The sequence below is a fragment of the Chionomys nivalis genome, chromosome 6 (assembly GCF_950005125.1).
Source record: "Chionomys nivalis chromosome 6, mChiNiv1.1, whole genome shotgun sequence".
NCBI lineage: Eukaryota > Metazoa > Chordata > Mammalia > Rodentia > Cricetidae > Chionomys > Chionomys nivalis.
In genome coordinates, this window is record NC_080091.1 from 69,675,721 (window position 1) to 69,698,635 (window position 22,915).

Sequence of the window (22,915 nt, forward strand, 5' to 3'; positions counted from 1 at the left end):
AGTAGTTTTCTTTAAGGGCCTCTGTGGGAACAAATCTAAAAACAGACAAGCGTGAAAACACATTAACATCATTTCTCTACAACAGGAAGAAAATGATGGCGGAACACTTCCTGGAGTCATGCTGGGTGCAGCAGACTCTAAAAGTAGTACTACGAATCCTAAGTGGGAAACACCACGGCAAAGAATCCCTGACTTCAGAGCAGAACCCTAGTCATAAGCAGACCTCCATGAAGATGGATGGCATGCCTCGTGTTGGGCCTCACACAGACCAAGTCCTCAGTCTCTGTGGCAGCCACAGATGGGAATTGTCCTAGAAAAACAATCACTTTGGGCAGGTTGAGTTATTAGAAATGGCAATAAAGCATTGACTAATGCTAACATCACGCTCAACTGTAAAGGCACGAAACACAATGTAAGATGGAGGGAGATTCGATGACATCGGCTTAGAAACACCCCATGGACCACTTAGTCTGAGAGAAAAAAGAATGGAGAACATGCTACCAAGCAGACTGACTAGCACCAAAGGGGCCTCCATGGCGAGACAGCTATCAGACATCCTGGAAGTTGCAGTCAGCTAAAAGCACTGGCAGCTTGCTTAAGCCTCAACGTCTACTCTAAGAAGGTTTTGGAAACATTGCTGATGGAACTGCGCCTGTGGACTGGATGCTAACTGATGGAAAAGTGGTAAAGCAGGAAGGATACTAAAAGACGCAAAGGGACAGGCAGCTTTGACAATCAAAGAGGGGAATGCTAGGCCAAGTTAGACACTTCAGGACACATTTCAAGTTATTACCAAGATCCCAAAAGGAGAGAAGCCTGATTGGCTACGGCAACATGCTGACTAACTGTGAAAGTCTCTGAAGAGAGAAGAAAATGGAGGAGCATTCAGACTCCACTGGGTTTGGTTTTTAAACATAATTTCCTTATTGATTCTTTGGGGATTTCCACATTGTGCACCCTAATTCCCCTCCCCTCCCGGCCCCTCCATATCCTCCCCTCACCCCTGCAGTGCCCCCTCTAAAAGAAAATTAAAAAAAAATTAAAACAAAACAAAACAAAGAAAGCAAGCAAACAAATCAAAAAACAAAACAAAAATCCTCTTCACTTCTCCTTCTTTCCTCCCCACCTCTCCAACACCTCTCCATTCATCCTGGTGGCACTGGGAGTGGTGTGTCACATAGTACAGTCAGCTTTACCAGCAAATGTTCATTGCGATGAGTCACTGGTCTGGTTCGAGAGCTCTGGTTTCTGGTCCACCATTGTTTCTGGATCCTCACCAGAACTCCTCTGGGATATCCCTCGGGCCTTCCCTGAGTCATGGAGATCCTGCAGATCCTGTATTGTTCCACAGGACAAGTTCCTTCACAAGCCCCAGCAGACCCTAGGTGGGACAGATGTTAGGTGGGCCAACACAACTGCATGGGTGGTGGCTGAGCTTATCACTTGGTCTGGGCCCCAAGGGCTACCAATCTCCAGTGAGAGGGCAGAGCCAGCTTCCCTATGACCATGCCATCAGGGGCGATCCTCCATGACCTGTGTTGAGAGAGAACAGGGACCAGCTCTCTTGCTTCAGTATTGAGCTAGAGGCAGGGCCAGTTTTCCCTGGGCCAGCAAGGCCCTCTGATTTCATCAAAACCCCCTGAGGTAACATGGGCCACAGCCATTTATTTGCTAAATATGTTGGAAGAATGAGAAACAAAATAGAAAGTTCATTTCCTGGAAATGTGGATAATTGAATAACACAGCTGCTAATTTGCTAAATTCCCTTTGATGTGATTCCTTAGTGAGTTGATAATCTAGGATTTGGCCTGTTTCTTTTTGTTTTTCTTTTTTTTTTTATTTTTTGAGACAGGGTTTCTCTGTGGTTTTGGAGCCTGTCCTATTTGTTTGTGATTTTTTAGTTCCTACTCCTTTCCTTCCTCTGGCTCCCCCACCTCCCACTCATCCCATGCCCCATCCACTCATCAGAGAGGGTGAGGCTTCCCATGAGGAGTCAAGAAAATCTGGCATAACACTTTGAGGCAGGACCACTATATCTAGGCCGAACAAGGTATCCCTCCAAAAAGGATGGACTCCAAAAAGCCAGTTCAAGCACATAATTTGCAGGCAAAAGGATAGAACTAGAAAAAAAAAAAATCATCCCAAGTGAGGTAACCCAGACCCAGAAAGGCAAACATGGTATGTACTCACTCATAAGTGGATATTAGTCATAAAGCAAAGGATAACCAGCCTACAGTCTATAGTTCCAGAGAAGCTAGGTAACAAGAGAACCCTAAGAGAGACATGCATGGATTCCCCTGGGAAGGAGAAATAGACAAGATCTCCTGAGAAAATTGGGAGCATGGGCAGGGGGTACAAGAGAAGGTGGAAGGGGAGGGAGAGGGGAGAAGAGAACATGAGGGAACCGGATGACTGAAATGGAGGAAGGATAGAGAGGGACTGTAGTGATATTTCATTTGTATTTTAAAAAATAAAGCTTGCCTGAAGTTCAGAAAGCAAAACAGCTGTACTGATCAGTCTTACAGACCAGGCAGTGGTGACACACACCTTTAATGCCAGTAGCCACACTAGTTTGCTATAAAAACTGCCTGCATGCCTTTAATCCCAGCACTAGAGAGGAATATAAAAACAGGAGGAGGCAGCTCTCACTTACAGTCTCATTCTGAGATTCCTGGAGGCAGGATCACCATTTCAGTCTGCGGTAGAGTTAACAGCCAGTGGCTGGCTGTTCTGCTTTTCTGACCTTCAGGCTGAACCCCAATTTCTGTCTCTCGATTTTTAATAATTGTGCCACAAGGGAGAGTAAGGAAAGAGATAATCTTGATTAAGAGAGCCATTATGGGGCTAGCAAGAAATCTGGCACTAGGGAAATTCCAAAGAATCCACAGGGATGACCTAAGCAATCGTGGAGAGGGTACCTGAACTGACCTTCCCCTGTAATCAGACTGATGACTACCTTAATTGTCGTCCTAGAACCTTCATCCAGCAACTGATGGAAGCAGATGCAGAGATCCACAGCTAAACACTGGGCTGAGCTCTCAGAGTCCAGTCAAAGAGAGCGGTTATATGAGCAAAGGGATCAAGACCATGATGGGGAAACAGATGACCTGAGCAGGGTCATCAGGGAACCTGCATAAGACTAAACTAGGCCTCTGAATGTGGGTGGCAATTGTGTGACGGGGGCAGTCTGTGGGGCCACTGGCAGATGCCACTGTTGTTGGACAGAAATTTCTAGAACAAGTTAAAGGAGGCTCCAAAAGGCAGGACACAGGCTTCGGTGGTCAGGAGCGAATGCAAGCACAGGGACCCAAGAATGGAGCAATTGTGTTTTTAAAAATGTTAAGGAGACCACCAAAATAGTTTCCCCTTTCATTTGGGATGCAAGAAACTGATGAGACAGGCTGTGCCTGAAATAGATGTGCTAAGTTAACAGACAACAGAAGCAGAATTCCTGTTTCACTTCACTGTCTATCCAGAAGCAGCATCGAAAACCAGGAAGGGCAGAGCAACAGGAAGACAAGGGGTGGGGGTGGGGGTTAGGGAGGGGTTCTTGTTGTTTTTAAGGTAGCACCTACAAGATTTTGTATCTTATAGCTAATCTCTCTCCCTCTTTCTCTCTTCAGAATTGTGAGAACCTGGATGATAGTTAAGTGAAATGTCATAACACAGTGTCATGGTGCACAACAGAGGATCTAAAAACAAAAACCAAAATAAAATAAACAATAAAACAAAAATCCCACTGTCCCCACAGTTAAAGGGCCAGATTTCATACATTACAAGGTACTGTTTACACATCAGGAAATTAGGAATCAACATATGTGCTCTCCACGCTCCTAGATCTGGGCTCATGTGTTCCGAGGACTTGTAGAAATGTTTTGAACATGATTAATTTGGAAACTAAGAAGAACATCTTCTATTCACAGAGAATTCAGAAAGGCTGAGTAGGATTTAATTACTCTGAAGGAGCTATTTCAATATATACATAAATAGAGGATACATGAAAAGGTATGCCATTTTAGCAAGTGTTCTTTTTATTACCTAAGCCTGAACAATACTCCTATTGTCCCATGATTTAGAAGCCAATGTCAGTCAAACATCTGATGGAAAGAAATAATTAAGAGGATGGTATAATGACCAGAAACCAGCAGGCTTCCATAAATGAACTTCTTTCTTTTCTTCTTTTCTTCCCTCTTCTCCCCTGCCCCACTGAAGAAAGGGTCTCACTATATAGCCTTGCCTGGCCTGGAGCTCACAATGTAGACCAGGCTGGCCTTGAGCTCACAGTGGTCTGCCTGCCTCTGCCTCCCGAATGCTGGGGTTAAAGTTCACCACTTCTAGCCCTTCATTTCTTTACTAAAAATAATAGCACACAGGAGCTATAGAAATAATGCATCTCTGTGGTCTAGGGCTTGTCTATCATGTGTGAGGTTCTAGGGAGAGGGATGGGACAGACAGACTACCATCCTATTACAATCCATGGCTCTATAATGATACAGACCTGTAAGGAGGTGAAATTTGTAAAGTTCAAGCACGGGCTGTTCTTGGTTCCCACTTCCTTTCCTTCCCTGGTCTAGTACCTAACCCTAGGTATCAGGACCAACACAGTCCACACAGGAATAGAGTCAGGCCTATTCTGGAATGGACTTGTAATTCAGCAGCAAGGCCAGCTGACTCAGTACCATGGCGATGTGGGCTAGAGGGTGCCACAGGCATGCTGCCATGGTTTGCGAGTGTCCCACAGTGGCTCATGCGTTGAAATCTAATTACCATTGTGAGGTATTAAGAGAACGAAACAATTTAGAGGCAGAGGCCTTGGGGATTCGTTAGGAGCAGATGAGCTCAGGGTGTGTTCCCTGTGGCTAAATTAGAAGTAGGTGAGGTCAGGGTGCAATCCCCATGACGTGAAGAGGGCACATGGGCTGATGTGCAGTCTTCTTAGCTAGAAAGAGATGCATGAGAAAGGGATGAACTGTCTCCAGAGGTGTAATCCCTCCCCAGACAGGACAGGATTCAAGCAGGAAAGGAGGCCTCAAACAACTGCTAACATTTTGTATCAGATCTGTGTTCTAAGAAATGGCTTTTAAGTTCTATCTCAACCCCAGAAATAAATCATCTTCCCATTAAAAAAAATTATACCTATAGGTAAGTGTAGCTCTCACCCCTTACCAAAGGATCTTCTTTTTGGAGCAGATACCATTTCAGAAAGCTACAGCTAGTCAAAATGCAGAGGACAATTGCCAACGGCTGCCTATCCCCTGTTGATACATCTACAACACAACCCCTGCACCTGAGAAATCGCAACACTACATCTGCTTAAATAAGACCCTGACAATGAAAACCCCAACTGACATGCCAATGTAGACGGGCAAACCCTAACAGGGCTTTTCCTCTAAATGAAGAGCTACAGGCAGTTAGCTTCTGCTGGGAGAGGGAGAGTCTTTTCCAGGGGTGAGCCCCCCTCCCAAATGGTTATCTAGTACCAAGTAGCCAGCCCTAAAACATACACATACAAATAGCACCAAATGGATTCAGTTGGTTATATTTACACAACTATACATAATATAAATATGTGTATTTCCATGTATATGTATATATAAAACAAAAATAATTGAAAAGAGGCTATGAATTTGCAAGAAGGTAGAGGGACAGGGAACAGGTTGGAGGGAGGAGTGGGGATGATGTAATTCTCTATTTTTCTTTGTTATTTTTTTGTCTGACATAATCATATTTTAATGAAAAGTAAGAGAAAAACACAATTTTCAAGGTCACGGAATCAGTCATATGGTGCTAGCCCAGCAAGCAAGTTCTCAACAAATGGAACACAGAAAAGTAAGCCACTGAGTCACAATGAATGTTCATAGGACAGTTAACTCTAGAGACAGCAGAATCAATGCCCTTATAGGCAGACATCACTGAATTCCAGCTCTGAATGAGCTAGCCAGCTCCTAGAGGATCCTAGGAAAGTATTAATAAGCAACCATGAGGCTCAGCAATTTTTCTCCTTTGGAGGCACTTAAACATTTTAGGATACAAAAGAAGCAGATGAACACTTGGCTCTCGTTGACTTCACCTCGTTTGTCAACAAGGTGACAATACAAGCCACCGAAGTACCCAAATAACATCACCTGGATGTCGCACTATTCTCAGGATGATTCAGGGGCATTTGACTGGCACCTGCTTCTTAACTCCCTTGTGACTCTTCAATAAAGAATCGAAAATCTACCTTGATTCTTTTAAAACAAGGATTCAATCACAAAAAAATACACAAAGAACAGAAATAAAACCACCTAGTGAAAGAACGAAAGTCCAGCTGCCAACTACAACCTTAGTGGGGTGGGTCATCAGTAGGGCACACAACAACATAGTCTGTGTGCCAAACAGAACAACAACTTTTACCCCTAAACACCCCACCAAGAAGAAAGCTGTAGCACTATGGCCATTTTTGAAAGGTGGTGTAGCTGCCTGGCACGCAAAACACCCAAGTGCACTACACGAGGTTAGAAAACTAGCAAAGCCATGAAGAAGCATTCTGCCCTAGTGTAACCACGAGACTGGGTGTGGCGCTGGGGACGCCTGGTCGGTGTAAGCACATGGGCAGGATTGAACAACCCAAGTCTGGTTAGGTGAGACAATGCTCAGATCTAAGGGTTATGTGCACAGATCCAAGTAGGTCAGAGCTGGCTTCCCTTAGCTTGCCAGGATGTGGCTAGAAAAGGCGACAGAAACCTCCACTGAAGAGATGAGACTGGGGTGTGTAAGTGACAGCTGGTGGACTGCAGAACTTCAAAGACCCAGCCCCAGCTCTCGGTGACATTAAAGCAGCGACACCTACACACGCTTGAGACGACCAGCAGCCTCAGCATGCGGAGGGGAGGGATGGAACAAAAGCTTCAAGAACTTTACTGACGCCACGAATAAAGGCAGAATGATCCTTCTCACATCTTGTATGTTGGGAGTTCCTCACCCTTTCTGAGGTGGAAGTAAGTTTAGCTTAGTAATGGTGCCACCGTTTGGCCACAGGCCCAAACTTGGACTCTCTTTTCAACACACTACATCTTTTCTATCACTGAATCTGCTGGTCTCTCAGGTTGTGCCCTCTGTATGCCCCTTCATCATCATCTCCACTGGCACTCACGTCTCCTGTTTCAACCATCTTCTCAGTGTGGATGAAATCAACTCTTTGGGTGGGGGATCCCTGGGCATGCTAGGAGCTCCCCCAAATTTCCACTGTGTAACCAGACTTTCCTCCGTTTTCAAAGCAGACATGTTATTGGCGGTTACTAGCCTTCTGCCAAAGGAAACCAGCATTCACAAGGAGATTAACAGTGACTTTCCCAAGGCCACAGTGCTTTTGAAAGGGCGAAACCAGTGGCGCTCAGCAGTCTTATAGGGAAGTCTAAGGGCCTCCTTTCACTTTCTCTCAAAGGAATTCTTTATAAGACTCTAGTGGAAGATGTTAAACAGAATGCCTGTTTTGGGTTGGCCAAGTCCTCCTGGGCATGGTGTCTGCCCTAGAGTGTGGTTGATACACCCAGTGATTACCTTACCTTATTTGTTGTTGTTGTTTTAGTCTGCCTGCTTTCTTTCTTTCTCTTTCTTTCTTTCTTTCTTTCTTTCTTTCTTTCTTTCTTTCTTTCTTTCTTTCTTTCTTTCCTCCCTCTCTCATTCCCTCCTTCCCCTTTTACCTCTTTCTCTCCTGAGAAGTTGGGCAGGAGGGAAGGATCTAGGAGGAGCTGGGTAACAGGAAAGAATATGATCAAAATGTAGTCTATGAAAAATGTTTTAAAAGCTGACAAAGAGACGTGGGTGAGCACTGAAGGACGGAGAGCCGTAGTGGTCTGTCACAAAGCAAACACACTCTACTTGTCTATGGTTTCCACGATCAACAGGTGCCAGTGAACAGAACAAAGCCACAAGAAGAACAAACAGAAACTATGCCATTCAACTGCTTCAGTGAATGTCTTTAGAAAGACAATTCCAAGCCGGGCGGTGGTGGCCCACGCCTTTAATCCCAGCACTTGGGAGGCAGAGGCAGGCGGATCTCTGTGAGTTCGAGACCAGCCTGGTCTACAAGAGCTAGTTCCAGGACAGGCTCCAAAACCACAGAGAAACCCTGTCTCGAAAAACCAAAAAACAAACAAACAAACAAACAAACAAACAAACAAAAAGACAATTCCAGCCAAACATACGGAAAGATGCCTGATATGAAGAGAACTGTCAAGCTCAGACAAAAAAACTTTGATCTTCGGTATTAGCCAACAGTAAAATATATAGGCGATTGTTTTGCAAGCCCTGATAATAAGGTCCATGGGGAGAGTGATTTAATAGAACCAGGGGAAATTCAAGTAGGTATCTGGGGAAATTAAGAGGGCCTTAATTTTTTTCCTTTTGCTAATTATATTCACTTTGTAGTTAACAAAAAGTCAACCTGTGCAATGATTCTTTCCTTTTTTTTTTTTTTAAAAAAAAAGATAGGAATGGGTGGCTATCTGGTGTTGAACTGAACTAATAACTCAAAACTTTCTCTCTTCTATTTTTTTTTAAATAAGTTAAGATCTTGTCGGTGAAGGCACTTTGGACACAATCCTTAGAGGAATCAACAGGGATCTGACAGGGACACCTCCTCCTTGGAAATAAAGTCACCAAAGATGTTTCAAAGACTTCTTTTGCCAAGTTGCTAAGCTTCCCCCTACTGCCTGTTAGCTGAAAAGTAGCGATACATTTCTGGCCCTCAAACCCAGGATAAATATAACAGTGGATATAACCGTTACCATTACATAATAAGAGCAAAGAGGTTAGAGAGCGTGAGGACTGGCACCACTCACCGTCAACAAGCTTGTAGAGTGGTTGGAACACAGCTTAAAACAAACCACGTACACTTTGCATTTGGTTATATTGAACTGAATAATCAGTTCAGAATTTGAGAGAAAAGCTTCCAAACCTAATGACCATATCATCTCATGAACTCGATCATTCCCGTGAAGGGGAATTAAAAGGAATAAAATGATCACCATCTGGTAACCAGGTGATAAGATAAAATTTTACCAGGTACAGACACATGCCCTTGGATTCTTGGCTAGTAATTGCTGTGGCCTTCTACACTCTGTTCCTCATCTTTTCTGCTATCATGTAAACTCAGGGATCTACGCCAGTGTATTGGACACTGATACACATCATTGTCACCTAAGAGATAACATACAACCTTTGATCCACGTAGACTTGTCTGGGCCCCAGAATGGTTTAGAAGCCCTCAATAAGACCATGAAGCCAGCATTGAGTACTACTTAGTTCACACAAAGTTGCCACTGCCTTGCCCACATTGAGCAAATTTTGCACTAAAGATGGTAGACCGTTTTTCCAAGTCATTTTTCTTTTAATATTTATTTATTTATTATGTATATAGTATTCTATCTGTGTGTATGCCTGCATCCCAGAAGAGGGCACCAGACCTCATTACAGATGGTTGTGAGCCACCATGTGGTGGCTGGGAATTGAACTCAGGACCTTTGGAAGAGCAGGCAATGCTCTTAACCACTGAGCTATCTCTCCAGCCCTCCATGTCATTTTTCTAATGTTATGCCCCCACCAGTGGAAATAAACAAAATTAATAAAATGCACAGACTTTTCCAGAGAACATTTATTACAATTCTGGCATAGATGGCAGAAGGAACCCAACATATTTCTAATAAAGCATATTCCTAATAAGGTACAACATACCAAACCTGGGTAAAATTTATGCATGGAGATGTTTCTTTTCTTTGACCAGAGATGGGACATGGTCTGATGTAAAGAAAAAGAGTAAGATACACTAGAGAATTGAAAGGGTCAGCCGGTTCCTGCTACTGAATGACACCACGGGAGCAGAAGGAGTTAGGGAGCTGTGGTCATAGGCGATGGATGCCCTCAGAACCCGAACTCTGCCACCTGAAGTCAGTGTGTCTAGATGTGCCATCCAAGAGCAGCGGTGGAGAAGATGCAAACAATGTTATTGAGAAGCCTTGGTAGGTCTGTCTGGATCAGCATCGAAATTGCCCACAAGGGCAAAGGCCTGAAGTCCACGCTGTGTGAGGTACCATCTTCAATAAAGACAGGGTATCTGTTCCTGGGGCTACACCAATCACTGCGGTAGGCACTGAGGGCTGGGGAAATGGTGGCAAGATGTTTGCATCTGTGTGTGTGTGTGTGTGTGTGAATATTTTTACTTTTAAAACAACTTTTTTATGTATAGCAATGCAATTTACATATTAAGTAGTGATTTAATAGTTTTAAACCAAAAAAAAAAAATGTTCCCCTTGCCCTGGAACAATTTTAAAGTAGCAAACAACACCTTCCAGACAATCACGAAATTCTCAAAGTGTGCTCTGTGGGCCTCCTTCCCTTTTCCCACACTCCCTGGTAACCTCTGGTTCCCCCTTGTGGTCTCCCTGCTCTGGTTTCTTTTCCTCTTTCCAGTCCTTCTGCACATCATCCATCCTTCCTACTCACTCATCACTACCTTCTCTTGTCTCCTTCCTGACACTTTATTCCACCTATACCTGTTCACATACACATATGATTACATTAGAGCCAAGACCAACATATGACAGAGCACGTGGAGATTTTGTGTTTCTGAGCTCAGATGCCTCTCTCAATATTATAGTTTTCAGATGTACCCATTTCCTTACAAATTTCATGATTTCATATTTCTTTATAGCTGAATAATATTCCATTGTGTATGTATGTATGTATGACATTATTATTATCCATTCATCTGTTGATGGGCCTCTAGGCTGGTTCCATTTCCTGGACATCATGAACCTATCAGCAGAAACTATGAATTTATACATTCTCTGTGGTAGGATATGGAGTCCTTTGGGTATGGGTCCAGGAGCGGTACGGGGGTCACTGAGAGCTGATTTCTATAATGGCTGCACTAGTTTGCCCCTTTCAGTCAGAATGGCTACCATAGAGAGACATCAAATGTTGGTGAGGAGTAGGATAAAACAAAACAAAACCGAAAGCCCCACCTTTCATTGTGTCCTGTTTTAAAAGTGCCAAGTCAGAGCTCTGTAGATGATCAAGACTGGAGTTTGACTACATCTCCAGGAGAGTAAGGAGCTGCCAAGAGGAGAAAAGATGGCTGTAATGGCTGGAAGGAAACAGCTTTTTACACCAGGTTCACTTTACCTGGGCGACCAGAGTTTTGGCAGGGCCTAAGCCAATTACAAGCTCAACCCTTCCAGACTGGAATCAAAACAAAGCAACCTTTGAATTCACCGCAGCTCACCTGAGTTTGCTTGCATCATTAAAGCCTTCCCACACTTCAGCTAAGCAGGGCTGACCCACTAAAGCAGCTCCCTGGTCCAGAACACAGGCTGGCTTTGCCTTTCCTGTGCCTACTTGAAATGTCTGTCACATGACCAACCCGATCCCACTGAGCATAGTCCCAGCAGGCTCAAGATCAGCCATCTTCAAAGATAGTGTGCACAGAATAATGAATAAAGGTTTAACTTAACACCGACACTTCTCTTTGCCAAGGCAATTAGAGGTGTAAATAATCCATGAAGCCCAGTTCTAGAGTCCTTCAGACCAGCAGGGGAGAAGGTGAAAAGGGCGAAAGTTACATCTATTTCACATTTGTTATCAATGAAATAAAAATGAATAAAATGTAGGAAAGATGGCTTTTGTTTATTAAATCTATTTTTAAGAAACCAAAACCAGAACATCAGGTTTCAAAAGACGGGATGCCACACTATACTCAACCAGACCCGTACACTGCCACAAGAAGGTCATTTCACAAGCAGAAACGATGACGCACTAACATCGTGTGTGAGGTTTTAGGACACGTGACTGCCTTCTGTTGTGAGGAAGGAAGCGTGAAAGCTTCATCTCTACTCTACACATTTAGTGTTTCATGAACTGCCTGAGCCACTGTTTCCACCAGAAGACTGTATACCTTCGCCAGCCTAGCCAATTCTAATGTGTTAGCACATGCTAGAGGTATCGACTGTAGTTCTGCTGTCCCATAGCCCCTAAGCATCTGAAGCAGGCTCAGTTCAAATTGACATCCATTATAAATACAACATGCCTACCATCCCTGTAAAACTTAGCACAAATAATCAACAAAGTTATCTCATAATTTTATACAACTATTTATATACAAATATAACATGATGAAGTGGTAGCATTTTGGATATATTAGGTTAAAGCAAATATATGGTTATATATCATTTATGTTGATATTATGTATTAATATATTACATATATCGTTTACATTATGACATTTAATATTTGAATAAAAGTAAACATATCATTAAAATTAATTTATCTATTTTCTTTACATTTCTTTTAGGTTTAGGAATGTGAAATTTTTATTCTGAATCAACTTCCATTTAACACCAAATACTTGGCTTACACATGAATTAAAAAAAAATAGATGATTTAACCAAGAGCTGGTTTTTAAGTCAGAAGCTTCTAATTTATAGGTCCTAATCACTACAAAGAAGAACATAGTTTTCAAAAAAAAATCTCATTCATAATGTCTTCATACAATACAAATACACTTGTATACTTCATTAGAATAAGTAGTTTGCTAAGAAAATGTTCTCCAGCACATGAATGAAAAGAATCCAATGAATTAGAAAAACTGGGCATACACAACTTAGAATAATAACTTTGTTAATTTTCTCAATTTAAAATTATATCTTGAATGCAATGCCAATAAACCACACTTCAGCATATTTTTTATCTTGACTGATGATATGTTCAAAAATTGGCTAGTTACAGAGTCAACTAATCTGAGCTCATAAGGGCTCACAGAGTCTGAATGAATAACCAGGGAGCCTGCATAGGACTGACCTAGGCATGCTGCATATATGTTACAGTTGTGTAGCTTGGTCTTCTTAACAGTAGGAACAGGGGCTATGGCTCATACTTAGTTGCCTTGGCCAACCTTAATACATGGGGAGGTACTTAGTCTTACTGCAACGTGATATGCCATGTTTTGTTCATATCCATGGGAAGCCTGCCCTTTCTTAAATAGAAAGGGAGGAGTGGATTTGGGGGTGGGGACAGAGGAGGGAATTGGGGGAGGGACTAAGAGGAGAGGAGGTAGGGGAAGTTGTGACCAGGATACAAAATAAATAAATAATAAGATAATAAATTTAAATTTTTGAGTGGGTAAATAAACATAAAAGCAGTCAAAAAAAAAAAAACTGTAAGAAGATAGACCAGCAAGAGTAAGATTGAAGAACATGGGTTTGTTTTGGTTTGGTTTGTTTTTTGAGACAAGGTTTCTCTGTAGCTTTGGTGCCTGTCCTGGAACTAGCTCTTGTAGACCAGGCTGGCCTCAAACTCATAGAGATCCTCTTGCCTCTGCCTCCCGAGTGTCGGGATTAAACGTATGTGCCACCACTGTCCAGCTGAAGAACATGTTTTTAAGTTACTATGAAGGAATCCGATATTAGGCAACAGAACAGAGGATTAATACAGAATGGTGGGGATTGCTCTAGCTTACTATCTATTGCTGTGGTAACTAAAAGCAACTTGGAGAGGAAAATGTGTATATGGCTTATAGGTTAGAGTTCTTCATCAAGACAGGCCAGGGCAGGAGCTCAAGCCCGGAGCTGGAGGCAGGGACAAAACCAGAAAGCACTGAGGAATGCTACTTGCTGGCTTGCTCCTGATGCTTTCATTATACAGCACAGGATTGCTGCCAGGGATGGCACCACCCACAGGAGGCTGGTCCCTCCCACATCAATCATTAATCAAGAAAATATTCATGGACTTGTCTATTGACAATTCTGGGAGAGGCATTTTCGCAATTCAGATTTCCTTTTCCTATGACTAGTTTGTGTTGACAGAAAACTCACTAGCACCAGGTCTAAGGGAGCAGATCAACGCCAGGAAAAACTCATGTGTAAAGAAGCACTCTAAACCACAATGGGGAAATCAAGCTACTAAATATAAAGATTAAATAGTGAATGGAAAGAAATTTGAGGCAAAAATAAGACCATGACCTGATGTCTCATAAGAAAGTGAAACCTCAGGACTTAGCGATGTCCTCAGACAAACTGAGACCTAGAAGTACTGGAAGAAACTTTGAAGTAAAAACTTATCATCTTGACATGAAAAGTGATAACAAAGGAGAAATTTTAAGCAAAAAAATCTAGAAGATAATAGTTCTTAGAAGGTAACTTGTAGGTTAGGGAGCTGGCTCAATCTGTAAAATGCTTGACTTGCAAGTACAGGAACCTGAATTTGACCCCAGAACACAGAAGTAAAAGGTCAGGTTTGGTGATGCACACTTGTAATCCCAAAGTTGAAGAGGTTGATGCAGGCAGAACCCTGGAGCTCAATCAACAGCCAGAGAGCATAGCATCCTTAGAGAGTTCTAGACTTGTGAGAGACCCTGCCTCAAAACAGCAAACCAAGGGTAGATGGCTCCTGAGGAATGACACCTGACACTGTCCCCTGGCAAGATTAGCATGCATACATGCAAAATACTACAAAACTAACAGATAACGTACAATCAAGGAAGAGTTCCAATCTTTAACCTACAAGAAGTTCTTAAAATTCAAGTATCTTGTTTTCTCTTGCATGTAAAATCTGAAAAAAAAAAGATGTAAAAATAGGAAGGGCATGAGAGGCGGATGGAGGGGAGAGTGAGGGGGGAGGTAAATGTGACCCAAGTGTGGCCTTTGCAGGCATGGAGATGCCACCATAGAGCTCACAATTATTATACACTTAGAAGAAAGAAAATATTAATATAAAATAAACTTTGTAAAGGAATACAATTAATCAACTCAGAAATAAATCAAAAACTAAATTTACCCAAAACATAATTAGACTTACAGAGGTAACCCCTCCTGAACTGCATATTTATCAGAATAAAATAAAATCCACCATGGATTGCCGAGAAGAGCAAGAAATTATGAAATAATCAGAAGAACACACACTTTCTGATTATTTCCAATGGAAGTCTAAAGCGAAATAATCCTTCCAGAAAATCTGAAATATGTATCGAAAATTACTAAAACACACAGAGTTTTGACCTAAAAGTCCCATTTCTATAGACTTTGCCCATGGAAATAATTGAAAAGGGCCAACAGTACAGTGTATAATGATTCCTACTCAAGAGTTTGTTTACAAAACAAAGCAAAACAAAAAACCTCAAATGGCCTAAATGTATACCCAGAGAAAACTTCTGAGTAACCAGCAGGCTAACCAAAATGCCAAACAAACTCTAAGGTAATGAATAGAAGTCTTTGCATTTAACAAATACGGACCCCAAACATGCACAGTCCTTGCTTTAGGAACTCATCCTCAAGTTCCTTTCACTCACCACCCTTTCTGTCCCGACTCCCAACCGGCACGCAGTGGACACACAACACATGCTAGTTAAAGAGTTACTGCGAATTATTTCCTTGGGCAAACTCTGCCCCAGCTGTACGTGGCCCCCAAAGTCTGTTGAGTATATACGAGTATATACATGGTAGAAAGCAAATTGAAGGGGACATTCCTATGCAGCTATAAGACATCACTCATGACTCTGGGGAGACTTTTCTGAGATGTGGCTGGTTTGTGTCCCTTATGGTCCTATATGTAAGCCCAACAAACTGGCTGAGTGAGTAGAATTGCTGGTTTGGTCCATTGTTTCCTCCCACAGGGTGACATTATACCAGTGAACAAAACTGACAGACAGTCCTGCCCTTGGGGAGCTTACAAGCCAGAGGACAAGAGCATGGAAAGGTTCATTTGTCAGGGAGTAAAGAATTAAAGCCAAGCCAAGGGCAGCCATCCCCACCCTGACATTCACCCTAACAGAATTCCCCGCAGAGACGCACATAGCAGACTCCTCACAGCCTCCACAAGCCTCCTCTGCCTGGGCCAACTTTCCTGGGCTGCTAACCAGGCACCAGCATCCTGTTTCACTGTAGGTGAAATGACAGAACGTGGGGTGGATTCTCTATATGTTAGACAACCTAATGGAGTCTGTTGCACTTAGTGTCTTCAGGATGACATTAGCTGGAATGACACCTCAAGATTGGATCACGTGCTTGCTCCTGGTTATAAACCCATCTCCACGACTCTTTCATTCATCCTTTTTGTGCCAGTTCCCAACCAGCTGGCACACGGCAGGTACACCACACACGCTGGCCAAAGAAATGAGGTCGTTCAGTCATGTTTGGTCTGGACAACGGAAAAGGCTTCCTAAAATTTGTCCTTTGCGAGAACTTACCTTGCTCCTTTTGTTGTCTGAACGTAGTACTCTATAACATCACAAAGGTGGCCATTTGCTGAGAGGAGGATGAAGGCTCAGAGGCTCTAAATCCATCATGGCATGTTTCAAACAACCTTGACCAGTCTCACATTTCCACACTGGAACACTCAACAGAAAATAACAGAAGCCCATGGGGAGGTCTGCTTATGGTTGTTGTTTTAAAGTATATTTCCTCGGCTTTGAATAACACGATGCGGATGATTTTGTAAAGTATGGGGCCTAAAATTTTCCCCACTTGCTTCAAGCAACAGCCTCTGGCAGTCTGGGAACCTGATTATGACTGAGCGTGTTTGCCTAGGAGCCATTTCACATTAGTGACACACCACAGAGTAGTGACGTGCTCAGCTGGAAAACTCCACTGCCCAGCTTCTCCTGCAGATGGGTGCGAACGCAGATGGGGCACAGATGGGGCGTTTGTCATTGGGTGGTACTTGCAAGAAAACCCCTTTACCCCCCCCCCCCATGGCTTTCTTGTTTGGAACTCCTGTAAGAGAGCCGACACCCATCGACCATGCTGTCGATGGTAGAAAGTCCAGGACTGTGGAGCTCAAAAATGTGAGCCTATCCCCACCTTGTCTGAAGGTCAGAGAGTTTTTGTTTGCTTAAAGTTGTTAACAACAACTCTGGCTATAAACCCTGACCTAGGGTGTGGTTGCTTTGTGTTTTGGTCGTTAAGAAGGCAGATCCACTCCACCTTGACCAAGGTCAGAGATTCAAGGGATACTTCTGCTCCCTCTTTTGAATTAAGAGGTTTGACTTAAGGAGTGGCTGCCTTCAGGACACTTGGTCTAGGGTGGGTTCACTGCCTAAATAAACAACAGAACGCTTTTCTCAGGAAGTAATGACTTGACAGCTCTAAGCACTGACACAAGCAACTGTTCTTAGTTGTCCTTTGTATCATGTTAAAGTGCCTTTTTCCTTCTTCCCTGTAGTATTGAGGTATAAAAGTATATGGAACTCCCTCCTGACACTACCCTATGATTCTGTTTTATTATTTTCATTTGTGTCTTTGTTTTCTTTACTTATTTCTCTAATCCCCATGCCCCTACCCTGTTAAGTGGTATACTTGTCAAAGCTGGTCCCAACACAGGATGATAAAGTAGAAAGGCCTACGGAGTCAACATCTTGTAGGACTTTATGTGGCAGGCATGGCTTACCTTGACTGGCTTCTTCCACACTAGCTTTTGAGAGAGGAAAATGGTATTCTGTAAAGGAGACTGCACGTTGGTTCCTGGTCACCCAGACCCAAATAATCACACAAAACCTATATTAGTCACAACACTGTTTGGCCAATGACTCAGGCATATTTCTAACTAGCTCTTACATCTTAGATTAGCACATTTGTTTTTTGTTTGTTTGTTTTTCTGTTTTGTTTTGTTTTTCTGAGACAGGGTTTCTTTGTGGCTTTGGAGCCTGTCCTGGAACTAGCTCTTGTAGACCAGGCTGGCCTCAAACTCACAGAGATCCACCTGCCTCTGCCTCCCGAGTGCTGGGATTAAAGATGTGCGCCACCACCGCCTGGCAGATTAGCCTATTTGTATTAACTATGTATCACCACGAGGCTGTGGCCTACTGGTAAGGTTCCAGTGTCTTTCTCCTTCAATAGCTAGTCTGCCTGATTCTGCCTTCTTTCTCCCAGCATTCAGCTTAGTTTTCTATTCTGCCCTGCCATAGGTCAAAGCACCTTCTTTATTAACCTATGGTAATAAAACATATTCATCACATACAGAGGGGAATCCCACATCAGTATTCTATGTGAGCCATCAGTATTTCAGTCTGTGATGATGAAAACTGTGCTCCAATACCCATTTGGTTTAGCTGGGATAGCAGTAAAGAAACCTAAAAGTATTTAACCTTCTGTTTCATCTGTTCTTGTTTTATGGAAAATATCTAACTATGAGTGTTTCAATATCACCTTTGAACTGAAACTTCCCAAGTTTGATTTATTGCCCAGTACCTGACTTCACTATTTCTAAGATCTTTAAAACATGTCAGTTCTGTTTCTTTTCTTTAGTACTGTAGCCCAGGCTAGTCTAGAACTCACTCTCTAGCCTGGGCTGACCTTGATGACTCAGCAGTCCTCCTGCCTCAGTCTTCCATAAGTGTGAACAATAGCATTCAGCAGGAACAGTCAACTTGTGTGTCTTATGATTATAAAATTTGAATTATTCTCTTATTGTACTGAGCATCTTTGGCCAGTTTGATAGGTTCCTCTCTACTAGTCAGGCTCAAGACTGTAAGGAAGAGTTCCTCAGAATGGACTCTGCACCAGAACCTCAGGAGGCCACCACTTTGCCTGCCCACTCCAGTCTCTCCAGGGTCCAGTCTCAGAAGCTGCATCTTCATGCACTGGGATCTTATAAACATGGAAATTAAAATTAAATTTAAAAACCCTGCAGATTGGATACTCTTTTTTCAGAAAACAAACAAATAAAACATTTGTGTGTGTGTGTGTATATCTGTCGTTTGTCTGTCTCCCACCCTTCACTCACTGTAGAGTTCACTGTATGTTCCTGTAACATCCCAGACTCCCCTGCCTTGAGGCTTCTGCCCAGACCGTCCCCTCCACCTGCAACACTCTCTAGTCAGATCTATAGCAGACCTCCTTCATGTTACCTTTTCAAAAACACTGTCCATCAAACTTCAACATACTTCTTGACTGAACTAACATGGTTCTTTGGGGTACCACTTTGTGACAAGGATTTGGCACCACACCAGGCCCTTCAGGGACTGTATATTAGTGTCATGCTGAAATGAGAAATTAGATTAGGCAAACTCTAAGACCTTGTCCAAATATTCAATTCTATAGCCAAATGATTCACTTGGTATTCACAATGCTTTGATCCAGCCATACTCCGCCTGTCTGAACTTACACCCTCCTTCCAGACTTCCCTTATCTGTAGCCATGTTCCTGAAGTCTAATGCAAGCCATGCCCATTTACAGCATCTCTTTCAAGCCACTCTTATTACCTTCGCCACTTTCTAGTTCTGAAATAGTTTCAATGCCCTTTAGAGATTGCTGTCTGTAGGTCAGCAGTGTTCAGCCCGACCTTTGAGCTTGTCATAAATATAATGGTTCTACACACCCCTGGAGCTCCTATATGAGAATCTCCATACGCAAAGCTGGCACGACAAGAGGGCTCTGCAGCCATCCCTACTCTCTTGCTCACTAATAAGAACAAATTAAAGCCCTACATGTAAACAGGACCTATGCCACCACCACCCACAGTTAGTTCAATTAACAACCTGCCCACTACGATGATTTGCTGCCTACTTTATTTAAGGTTTTTCTTTACGGTTTGGTTGTAAACAACTTACAAGAGCACAGCAGTTGTGCATCTGGCCAATCTGAAGTCAGGGAACAGAATCCATTCACATCACTTCAAAGGGGGTTTAACACTCCACTGGGAATTCAGGACAGAAAACTACGGAAGGAGGGCAAGGTCTGGTCCTCTGCTCTTCACCCAGTTTCTGCTGCCTATTTGGGTATTATTTGCAGGGTACGCTACAGTCACCCCGTTTCTCTCCTGCGAGCCCATTTAACTCTGGTTTAATTTTCCCAGAAGCCATCTGATAGCACAGGGACTCCTTTCTAGAGAACCACAAAGTTACAAACTCGTGAATCACTCAGGGATTGGCTGCCCTTGAGTGAAGAGCCCACCTTGTTCCAATAAGCTGGGGCCAAGAGGACTGCAGCTTAGAATTAGGGCCTTATGGGGGGGGGTGTCACTCAGCCATCAGCACCACCACCCTGACACTGCTGAACACAGGGAACCACACAGACTCAATGAACAGTAGCATCTGTCGCTCCTGAAACAAGCATGCTGCTGAACTAGCTGTTTGACACTGTCAACTCACTATGCCATTCTGGGTCAGGTTTCCTCACCATGATACTCAACAGCCTCCAGAAGTGTTGCAAGATCCCATAAGGCAATTGTTGGGAAAGGGTTTGAATAACGCAGGTGCCAATCAAAAACAATACTGCAGCCTCTCAAATACTGACACAGCCTTATGTTGTTTTAGATCTCGTCTTCTTCCCTCGATTCCCTTTACTCTATGACCACCCATCAGTTGCTATTATTTGTAAACACCAAATAATAGGGTAACATTTTCAACACCAACTGTCCTCACTTTATGGCTTTCATGGCTCAATTGGTGAGTGCATTCATTCATTTCACTCAAAATTACAAAAATAAAATAAAATAAAAAAACAACCAACAAAACAAAACAAAAACCCATGTCTATAGTACTAAATTCTTAAGTAAGATACAGGTCAATTTTGACTTTTGTGTCACCTTCTGACACAGCAGTTTAATTTAATAGTTCCCTGTCTCTTCGAATCAGAAAACCCTACCTCTTAAGAGCCCAGAATCCCTATTTTTCACAAGAGAGCGGTACAGTTCTTACTGCCTTCCTCCCCTATCCACCCCCTCACCCCTGCCCTGCTAGGAACCCTATTCTCCTCACTTCTATCCTGCCCCCCCCCATCAGAACCACTTTATCTTGTACCTTATGGTCAAGGATAAGGATGGGGACAGGGATGAGAATCAGTACCATAGTAAGATAGACTGTTTCTCAAAATCGTGCTATCCCACCTCTTACAGCGTCCAAGGGCAGGATTACAGTAGAGGGAAAACAGAGAAAAAAATAAAAGTACAGCGTTTTAGCTTTGCACTAACAAAACCAAGGAATGTTTACTGAATGCTTGCCACACGCCCGACTGGAGGCAGAGGGCTCCTCAGTCAGGTTGCTCAGCATTTCAGCCTACCCCAAGGCGCCCTTGTCCATAACCTAGGGCATCTGTTGCACACTTCCTACAAGTGGAGCCACTCAACAGCTGGCCCTGGGTGGAGCAAAGAAAGCAGGCACCTTACTCAAAATCAGCGAAGCCGGCCAAAGTGCAAGTTTCACACAAAAAGAAAACCAAAAATGAAACCTCGAACTAGAGCCTGGTGAGCCGCAGGGGGCAGAACTCCCGAGACTGGAACGCCGCCGGGTACCCACTGAGAACTCAAACCCAATTAAGGCTCCTCCAGCCCAGGGAGGCTGGGAACAGTGGATCAAAGAATCGCGACGCCTGGGAATGGCAAACCGGCTCTTCGGGAAGCCGTGATATGGGGGCAGCACAACAACAGTGGGTACTAGAGGCCGGGGAATTGGGGGAATCTATTCATGGGGGTGGGGAAGCTGATGGGAACAGAAAGGTTGCAAAGATTGCGCGCTGTCGGTGTGTGTGTGGGAGGGGAGGGTGACGGGCGGGGGGGCGAGCGAGTGCGCTGGGAGGCAAGGACTGAACAGTCGCGCTGCGGGTGTAAAGGAAACCTTGGGGCTCTCGCCAGCGCATAAATTCATAGATTTTGGATCCTGGAAAGCGTTTGCCAGTGCACTGAAGGCAGAGCTGCAGGAGGGGTCCACCAGACTACTGGGAGGGGTTAAGAGATGGGACACACACACACACGCACACACACACACACACACACAAACACACGTCGGACCCCAGGCGTGCTGGGCGCACAGCCTCCTGCTGCTGCGGTCACTCACCTTCCGCACGAGAGCGGATCTCCGACACTGTTCTCCTCATGGTGGGCATCACGACAGCCCCTGCAGGTGGGTCTCGGGCGGGGACCCTGCACCTGTCACGGCGCCGCGCGGGCGGGAGAGCTGGCTGCGCCGCGCCGAGGGCTCCGCCGCCACGGGGCCGCGCCTCCCACCCTGGGCAGCGTCGCCACCAGGAGCCGCCTGGGCACTCGCGGGAGGAGGAAGGCGACAGAGGAGCTTCGGCCGCAGAGCCGCCTCAGTCTCCCGCAGCGGCAGAGGGGAGGGCTCGAGGGGCGGAGCCGGAGCCGGCGCCGGGGGCGGGGTCTGCGGGGCGCGCGCTCACTCGCTGGACTCCCGGAGTGGGACGGGGACAGCGCTGGGTCTCCAGGTCCCGCCCAGTTCGGGCCGTACCATCCGCGGGGAGGGGACATCTAATTAGTATTCTCGGTTTCTAGGCACACCTCAGCGTTCCTCAAGGCCAGCACTAGAATCCCAAGTCTTAATTAAAAAGGAAGAGCTACTCTAGTTTATGAAAGCTCCGGTGCCCCCTCCACCCACCCTCTGGCTCCGCAATGCGATGGAACCGCCCGCCCTTAGCGCCAGAGTGTTGGGTTCGGTGTGGGCAGGCAGAGTCTAGGGATCTGAGCTGGTCAGGGTGACGTCTCTGCTGGTGTGGGGGATCCTGCGTTGGCCATCTGGGTGGAATCGTTGCCTAGATCAACTCCCAGGCTGACTCCTGGCCTGAGCTGCACTTGAACCCTCGCTAGTAGCAGGTTGTGAGGCATGAAGCCGTGGGAGCCGCTCCTCTTCTTGTCTGGAAGGCTTAGAACCTCGCCACCAACGTGGGTGTGAGCCCGTACTTCCCACCTCTTCCCATCTTCAACACTTCAACCTGTTAAGGCTCTGAAATTGCAAGCAAATCAACAGTTAAGCACGTGGTTAACCAAGCAATTCAGTTTGTGGTTTCTGCCCCAGAAAGTTCGATGCAGTAGTTTATTCTCAAAGCTTGGTGGGGGTGTTGATATAAAATCCATAAAGATGTCCTTATATCCTAGAGATCAGCACGATCTCAGTACCTTTTATGTATAGTAAAATATACTCTAACAAGTCGAAGCA

At 44.3% G+C, this 22,915-nt stretch overlaps 1 protein-coding gene across 3 annotated transcripts in view; it reads right to left on the reverse strand.

Moving 5' to 3' along the window:
• Atp8a1 (ATPase phospholipid transporting 8A1) overlaps positions 1–22,081 on the reverse strand; it is a 208,311-nt gene extending 186,230 nt beyond the window's left edge. For all 3 annotated transcript variants that reach the window (XM_057771254.1, XM_057771256.1, XM_057771255.1), the window contains exon 1: positions 21,803–22,081. In XM_057771254.1, coding sequence (XP_057627237.1) covers positions 21,803–21,851 — 49 coding nt within the window. In that variant the 5' untranslated portion in view covers positions 21,852–22,081. The remainder of the gene's footprint in view (positions 1–21,802) is intronic.
• Positions 22,082–22,915: the final 834 nt, after the last annotated feature.